This window comes from Portunus trituberculatus, chromosome 42, assembly GCF_017591435.1.
Source record: "Portunus trituberculatus isolate SZX2019 chromosome 42, ASM1759143v1, whole genome shotgun sequence".
Lineage (NCBI taxonomy): Eukaryota > Metazoa > Arthropoda > Malacostraca > Decapoda > Portunidae > Portunus > Portunus trituberculatus.
Window position 1 is genome coordinate 23,106,352 of NC_059296.1, and position 9,906 is coordinate 23,116,257.

General features: G+C 35.1%; 1 protein-coding gene across 1 annotated transcript in view; it reads left to right on the forward strand.

Moving 5' to 3' along the window:
• LOC123517732 (trypsin-1-like) overlaps positions 1-7,283 on the forward strand; it is a 10,728-nt gene extending 3,445 nt beyond the window's left edge. The window contains exon 3 of the mRNA XM_045278137.1: positions 6,712-7,283. Coding sequence (XP_045134072.1) covers positions 6,712-7,233 — 522 coding nt within the window. The 3' untranslated portion in view covers positions 7,234-7,283. The remainder of the gene's footprint in view (positions 1-6,711) is intronic.
• The last annotated feature ends 2,623 nt before the right edge of the window (positions 7,284-9,906 follow it).

A 9,906-nucleotide genomic window follows, 5' to 3' on the forward strand; every position in this document is an offset into this window, starting at 1 on the left:
TTTTTGCTAACTTCACTATTGATCTTGCTAACTGTATGCCTCCGGTCCTCCTGCGGCCTCGCTCAACAAGGCTTTCTTCTTCCTCTCATCCCTATTCTGCCCAACCCTCTAATACAAGAGTTAACCAGTATTCTCAATCATTCATACCTTTCACTGGTAAACTCTGGAGTTCCCTGCATGTTTCTGTATTTCCATCTTCCTACGACATAACTTCTTTTAAGAGAGAGGTGTCGAGACATTTGTCCATTTGTCTCTTTCAACTATGTCTAACGACTTCTATCTTTCCTTCTTGCTGAAAGTTTGCTTACACTAAGGGTGACCGTTTTTATCCCTCAAAGTAATGCCCTATAGCTTTAACGTCTTAATTGTCTTAAGTTTTTGAATCTATCCTCAATAGGAAGATTCTTAAACATGTCACTTCACAATCTTCTACCTGATCGCCAGTATGGCTTCCGTCAAGATCGCCCTACTGGTGATCTTCTGGCTTCGTTATCCTCATTTAGAGATTTCGGTGAAACTTTTGCTATCGCGTTAGACATATCAAACGTTTTTTCTATAATCTGGTACAAAGGTTTGATTTCAAAACTCCAACGATTTTTATTTTTCTCTCTGCAACTTTATCTCAAGTTTTTTTTTCTGATTGAGGATAGATTAAAAGTTATCACAAGTTTTCTTTCTGATTGAGGATAGATTAAAAAAACTTTAGACAAACAATTAATCAAAGCTATAGGGCGGTAGTTTGAGGGATTTTTAGGACCTCATCTGGCCCATAAGCCTTCTGAGGGTTTAGGCCAGCGAGGACATGGAAAACATCATTACGAAAACTTTGATTGATGGTATGGAATAGTCAGAGGGAGGAGAAGAGGGAGGGACAAATCCAGAATCAACCAAGATGGACGATTTCAGCTTTAGAGACATGAGATGGTGGTGGTGCCATCAGGATGAAATAAAGGAGGGAAAGATGAAAAATTAAAGTTATTTGACATGTTTTTGACCAGATACCAGAAGTCACGAGGGGAGTTAGAGTTTGAAAGATTTTTACATTTTCTTTCTATTAAGAAATGTTTGGCAAGATGAAGAACAAACTTGGCATTATTCCCAGCAGAAATATAAAGTGTATGAGATTCAAGAGATGGAAGGCTCAAATACCTTTTGTGGGCAACCTCTCTATCATGTATAGCACAATAGACTGTTTTAAACCAATGTTTAGAAGGTTTAGGTTGAGAAAAAGGATGAGGAATGTACGCTTCTATGCCAGACACTATCACCTCCGTTAGCGCGTTCAGCACACACAGAAAGGCAGTGACGTAGAGACGACTATCCATTCAGGAAGTCAACAGATCACGCAGGGACGCCACAGAATGCATGAATTCTGATCTTTCTAATATTTCCTATTGGAGCAGAAAAAATCTAGTAGTTTTCAGTGCTTCAAAAACTCAATTCCTCCATCTGTCAACTCGACACAACCCTTCCAGGCAACTATCCCCTCTTCTTCTATGATACTTAACTATCTCCCTCTTCCAAACTGAATATCCTCTGTCTGTCATTTACTTATAATCTTAACTGGAAACTTCACATCACATCTCTTGCTAAAACATCTATGAAGTTGAGGCGTCTCCGCCAATTTTTCTCACACCTCCAACTGCTTACTCTGTACAAGGGCCTTACCCGCCCTTTGTATGGAGTACTTTTCGCATGTTTGGAGGGATTCCACTCACAAAGTTTTATTAGATAGGGTGGAATCAAAAGCATTTCGTCTCACCAACTCCCCTCCTCTGACTGACTCTCTTCAGCCTCTTTCTCACCGCCGAAATGTTGCATCTCTTTCTATCTTTTATTGCTGTTTTCACGCTAACTACTTTATTGACCTTGCTAACTGCATGCCTTCCCTCCTTCTGCAGTCTCGCTGCACAAGGGTTTCTTCTTCCTCTCATCCCTATTCTATCCAACTCTCTAACGCAAGAATTAGCCAGTACTGTCAATCATTCATACATTTCTCTGGTAAATTCTGGAACTCCCTACCTTCTTAACTTCTTTTAAGAGGGAGATATCAAGACATTTACTCCCAAATTTTGGCTAACCCTTCTTATCTTTCGAGAACCAGCACTCAAGTGGGCCTTTTTTGTAATATTGTGTCGCCCTTGGCTGGACTTCTCTCATGCGCAAAAATCTCTATCTATCTATCTATCTATCTATCTATCTATATATATATATATATATATATATATATATATATATATATATATATATATATATATATATATATATATATATATATATATATATATATATATATATATATATAATGTGGTTCCCATATATAAGAAGGGAGATTAAACCCTAGTCTAATTACAGGCCTGTCAGCTTAACTTCAACTGTGGGTAAATTAATGGAATCAATAATAGCAAAAAAAACATTAGGGAAAACCTGGACAAACACGGCACGATAAATGGATTTACGAAGGGAAGGTCGTGTCTTACAAACTTGTCGAATTTTTATAGTAAGGTTTATGAGGCGGCAGATAAGGGTGAAAATTATGACATTCTATACTTAGATTTCAATAAAGCCTTTGACAAGGTACCTCACCAGAGGCTCTTGAAAAAGGTTAGAGCGCACGGTATAGAGGGTAGAATATTAGGCTGGATTAAAGCGTGGTTTGACGACAGGCAACAGAGGGTAGTAATTAATGGATCCAATTCAGAGTGGGGAGGAAGTAGTTAGTGGGGTGCCACAGGGTTCAGTTTTAGGGTCACTATTATTTCTAGTATATATTAATGACATGGATAGTGGAATTAATAGTGACATTAGTAAATTTACAGACGACACAAAGATAAGTAGATTATTAATTAAGTCTGATTTGGATGCCATGGCCTTGCAGACAGTCTTGGATAGAATGAAAGAATAGACAGATCGATAGCAAATGCAGTTCAATATTAACAAGTGAATGGTACTGGGCGTAGGTAGAGATAACCCAAGCAATAGGTACACGATAGATAACGAGGCACTACGAAGTTCCAAGTATCAGAAAGATTTAGGAGCCACAGTTAGCTCCGATCTCGGTACAAGGAAGCAATGTATTGAGGCCAGGAATAAGGAGAATAGAGTATTGTGATTCATTTTTAGAAGTGTCAAAAGCAGAAGTCTCGAAGTAATACTATAGCTATACTTGGCGCTTGGTCAGGCAACATCTTAACAATGCGGTACAATTCTGGCCCCCACATTATACGAAGAATAAAGCTCTGTTGGAGTCAATGCAAAGGAGGATGAATAAAAAGATACAGGGGATGAGAAATATTCCCTACGAATCGTGACTGAAAAAACTCAATCTCCATTCCTTAGAGAGACGTAGGTTAAGAAGAGGCCTGATAAAAGTATTTAAGTGGTGTAAGGGTTTTAACAAAGGGGGCATGAACAGAGTTCTTAGGATCAGTAGCTGGGACAGAACCAGAAGTAATGGGTATAAACTTGAAAAATTCAGGTTTAAGAAAGAAATGTGAAGAAACTGGTTTTCAAACAGAGTGGTTGGTAAGTGGAACGGACTTGGTGATCATGTAGTCAGGGTTGAGTCAATAGGGAGCTTTAAAAGAAGATTAGATAAGTTCATGGATGGGGACGATAGATGGAATTAGGTAGCTTAAAAACACAGGGACTGCCTCGTATAGGCCTGGTGGCCTCTTGCTAATTCCCTCTTTTTCTTATGTCCTTTATATATATATATATATATATATATATATATATATATATATATATATATATATATATATATATATATATATATATATATATATATATATATATATATATATATATATATATATATATATATATATATATATATATATATATATATATATATATATATATATATATATATATATATATATATATATATATATATATATATATATATATATATATATATATATATATATATATATATATATATATATATATATATATATATATATATATATATATATATATATATATATATATATATATATATATATATATATATATATATATATATATATATATATATATATATATATATATATATATATATATATATATATATATATATATATATATATATATATATATATATATATATATATATATATATATATATATATATATATATATATATATATATATATATATATATATATATATATATATATATATATATATATATATATATATATATATATATATATATATATATATATATATATATATATATATATATATATATATATATATAGATAGATAGATAGATAGATAGATAGATAGATAGATAGATAGATATATATATATATATATATATATATATATATATATATATATATATATATATATATATAGATAGATAGATAGATAGATAGATAGATAGATAGATAGATAGATAGATATAGATATATATATATATATATATATATATATATATATATATATATATATATATATATATATATATATATATATATATATATATATATATATATATATATATATATATATATATATATATATATATATATATATATATATATATATATATATATATATATATATATATATATATATATATATATATATATATATATATATATATATATATATATATATATATATATATATATATATATATATATATATATATATATATATATATTGTTGAAAGTGATGGCCAGTTCGGCATTAATGATTTTTTTTAGATATTGTCCTTATATCTTAAGTGTCTTTTTTTTTAATGCGGTGATGGCTTCACCATATCTAGCCATTGTTGTTAGATCCGGATTTCTAATTTCTTGTCCCTTTCTCAATAGCTGGTGTTGTTCCTTCTGTAGTGGAAGTAGGAATGACAGGTCGTGCGGTCTCGCTGGCTTTTTACCCGCCTACCAGTCGCGGCTTAGGGTGAGGGCACAAAGAACGGTGGTTTTCTCATGCCAGAAACCAGCGCCGATCAGCTGTGACTTGCGCTGGTTTCCGGTGTCCCGTGATATAGTGTGGTTGTGACAGTGTTTAGATGCGTCTTCTGCGCATGCGCGATCCGGGAGTAGGCGACGCCGCGGCCTGCTGTGACAAAGTATGGCATGGAAACATCCAACGGGATTATGGAGAAGGTATGACAAACATTTCAAGGCCCATGTTTAGTGTATCATTAAAAAATTAGCTATATTAACACTGTTTTCAGTCACAGCATATTTTAGGCCACCCATATCAAACAAATAGTGATATTTCTGCTTTGGTTCTTTTTCTACCATAGTGAGGCACTAGTCTTTCCACCGATACATGCTGAAAACCAATGGCTACTGTAATATTAAAAAAAAAATAATCGAATTGTTTAAATTCACACAATATCACTTGTCACATTCTGTCATAGCTATAGGCATGACATAATAATTATAATCTCGTTCGCTCCCGGGCCGTGCATGCGCAGAGGACGCAACTAAACACTGTCACGGGCCACACTTTGGCATGTGACACCGGCGCTGGTAGGTGAGCACAAAGGAAGCTAGTAATGCTAGTAATCAGCGCGGGGAGGGACATGGTAGAGCAGTTTTATCAGCCAGTCGTGATTCATCAGCTGTATAACAAACATGTCAAGCTCATCGTCTGATGACGAGTTAATATTGCTCGAGAGCAATTATGCAGAACTGAACTGGAAAAAAGGAGAAGGAATACACGAAATAAGTCGTAAAAGAAGCCAGTATGGAGAGTATCATCATCTTTTTAGTAACCTAAAAAGGGACTCGAGATGATTTCTGGAGTACACAAGGATGAGCCAACATACTTTTGACTACATTCTCAAGAAAATTTAACATCCCGTGGGAAAGGCATGGTTTCTCAAAAACTTTGTTGATAAGTAATCCGATCTCCATCCTGAAACAGCCGTCTACTCGCGCGAGAAAGCAGGCAAGAATGGTTCAGGGGAAACCGGAAAGCTGATTGACGCTGGCTGCCTGCGCGGACGAGCTCGAACTTGCTTCCTCTGTGCACTCTTACATTTGTTTATATGGTGTAATTCTTGGCGCTGGTTGGCGCCTATCGGCCCTAGTTTCTCGCGCGAGAAAACCAGCGTTCTTTGTGCGGGCACCCTTATGCCAGCCTTGACCTGCGGCGACGCTGATTGGCTTGTTCCGTGCTTATCTCATCTACCTGTCTCCGCATGGCAAGTCTGCTTTGATCGTCTCATGCTCGGCAGCGCTTGTACGTCTACTGCTTGGATATTTAGCTCTCCTTAGTGTGGAGAGCTAAGATTTTTAGTCTTGTATTATCGAGGCATCCATCGATGACTTTAGTTTTGTCTTCTATTATTTTTCTGGTGATGGTGATGCCGATGCCGTGCTCTTGCCGCAGGTGACTTTTTGGGGCTCCGGATGCTAAGTGTCGTCGCGAGAGCTTTGTGATTGTCATGCCGATATAGGTTGTATGTAGGACTTCACAGTCATATATATATATATATATATATATATATATATATATATATATATATATATATATATATATATATATATATATATAGAGAGAGAGAGAGAGAGAGAGAGAGAGAGAGAGAGAGAGAGAGAGAGAGAGAGAGAGAGAGATAATAACGTTTAGCTCTTCCAGTATGGACATGTGTACACTCTAGGAAATGTTACGGTAACTATATAGGACTTTTCCAAAAGTCAGAAATCATTCTCATTTAGCAATTTTGTTTCGCAGATTGTGGCTGGCGAACACGATTTGGACAAGGTTGACGGTACCGAGCAGAAGATTGTCCTTTCCAAGATTATCCAGCATGAAGATTATAACGGCTTTACCATTAGCAACGACATTTCACTTCTTCAATTTTCCAAGCCTCTGAATTTCAACGACAGGGTTAAAGGTATCGGGTTACAGAGCAAGAAAGAGTACATGGGTGACTGCGTAGTTTCAGGCTGGGGCACCCTCAATGAGGGAGGGCACAGTCCATCAAAGCTGCAGTATGTTGAAGTGCCCACCGTCTCGGACGCTTATTGTCGTGATGCCTATGGCAAAAACGAGATCGATGACTCTATGATATGTGCTGGAGTATCCGAAGGAGGAAAGGACGCTTGCCAGGGTGATTCTGGTGGACCTTTGGCGTGTGGCGGCCTCTTGACTGGGATTGTGTCTTGGGGCTACGGTTGTGCTCGTCCTAACTACCCTGGTGTCTACAGTGAGGTAGCCTACTTCAAAGACTGGGTCGAAAATAACGTTCAATAAACATTACTTTCAGATATTCTGTTGTAAATAAAAACGCCAAAAGATGAAAATTTATTTTTAGTTCCTTGATCATCATCTTTTTGTCCACTACTAATGAACGATACTGCCGTCATAGAAGATGAGGAGGAGTAAGAAGAGGAAGGCAAGGAGCAGAGGAGGACGAGGAGATAATGGAAGAGGAGGAAAAGTAGAAAAAGAAGGTAGTTATATATATATATATATATATATATATATATATATATATATATATATATATATATATATATGGTATGACTGCAAATTGGATCTTGGTAGTACCTACAGGGTTTTTTTTTTTTATACCATGTAGGCTTTTCACGGGAATTTATGGGCTAAAGGGGATACTTATTACGGGTACCTCCTATTTCAAAGCCCACCCGCTAGGAAACCGTTGCCCCGAGTGAGGAAGCCCAACCTACACTCAGACCGTAGACAGGATTCGAACCCGTGCGCTTGGAAACCCCTCGGATCCCAAAGCACGCACGGATCCACTGTACCACGGTTCTAGGAGTTAGAAGGCTGGTAACAGTAATTAAGATATTGTCAGCAAAGTAGGACTTATACAACTTTTGTTTCTCATCGCATTTATTCACCATCGATCTTCTACGTAATGATAAGAAGCAAATGCAGTGTATTCTAGTTATTATATAATTGATACATTCGGACGGAGTTACAGAGCTTACCAGAGAAAGGAATGAATGATCGAGAATACTGCGCACGATTAATTAACTCTTCATTTAGATTAGAGAGATCGACAGAATAGGGGTGAGAAAAAGAAGAAAGTCTTGTGCAGCGAGACTGGGGAAGGAGGGGAGAAATGCAGTTAGCAAGATCACAAGAGCAGTTGACATGAAAATAGCGGTAGAAAATAGCAAGAGATGCAACATTACGGTAGTGAGAAAGATGACAGTCAGTTAGAGGAGAGGAATTAATGAACATAAGAACATAAGAAAATGAGTAAAGCTGCAAGAGGCCATCAGGCCTACACGTGACATTTTCTTTATGAACATAGCTACCTAATTCCATCTACTATCCTCATCCATAAATGTGACAATCTTCTTTTAAAGCTCACTATTGACATAACTGAGTCCGTCCCATTCATCATGCACTCTGTTAGGGAACCAGTTCCTTCCCATATCCTTAAACTTGAATTTCTAAATCTTGAACCTATTATTTTTGGTTCTATCCTGGCTACTGATCTTAATAACGTTGGGTATGTCCCCTTTGTTATAACCCCCATGCCACTTAGAAGATATATCTATCTGGCCCCCTTTTATCTTACGTCTCTCTAGAGAATGCAAATTTAATAGTTTCAATCTCCCTTCGTTTGGAATATCTTTCATTGCCTGTATCCTTTTAGCAAAATAATAAACTTATATCATTCCTATAATGTGAGGACCAACACTAAACATTATAATATATTAGGGGTCTGACCAGCATCAAATATAACTGTAATATCACTTAAGGACTTCACCTTTTAACACTAATAAACATTTTTATCCTAGTTGCCCTATTTGTAGCATTTATGCATTTTTTCTTAGACCAAGATCAGAGCTAGTTATAATTTCTAAATCTTTTATGTATCCTGATCCTACCAGGGCCTCGTTGTTTATTATGTATCTATTGTGTAAATTTCCTCTACAGTACCTACGCTAAATTACCTTTCTTAAAGTTAAATTCCATTTACCATCAGCCAATCCATACCTACCTATCTTTGTTCGCAAATTTACTAATATCACTACTAATTCCACTATCCAAATTAATAACATATATACAATGGTCTTAAAACTGATCCTTCTAATACACCTTTATGTGCAGTTTTCAAAACTAGCGAATATCACCAAGTGACACCATTAGACATGTCTCCTTCCTTCTCATACATGAAGAGCAATATCAAGTATTCCTACATTGTCATCTTATATGCATGCAACGAGTTGCTAAGAATGTTTTCCACAATTCTTTCTAAATATTAACATGAGCGAAATTGAACTCCATATATATATATATATATATATATATATATATATATATATATATATATATATATATATATATATATATATATATATATATATATATATATATATATACATATATATATTTATTATATATATATTTATATATGTATATTTATTTATTTTATTTATTATATATATATATATATATATATATATATATATATATATATATATATATATATATATATATATATATATATATATATATATATATATATATATATATATATATATATATATATATATATATATATATATATATATATATATATATATATATATATATATATATATATATATATATACTCCAGGAGATGTACTTACGGGGATGTAGGCAGTGCTGCAGACTGAGTGATTCCCGTGTCCTCTCTTCCCGGTTCCCTTTGTGGTCTCATTTATACAATTGAGCAGCTGCAGCCTGCCCTCTAAAGACAACTTCTACTACTTCCTACACTACACTACAACACCTTACACTTTTACACTCTCTTCAAATCAAAATTTAATAATGGCTTCACCACGCCCTGCCTCGGAGTCCCCCTCTGGGGAGGGGACCATAAATGTCCCCAGGTCGGACTGCCCCTCTGCTGTCGACCTTGGGTGTCTTGACACTTCATCTAATACTTTCACTATCAATTTC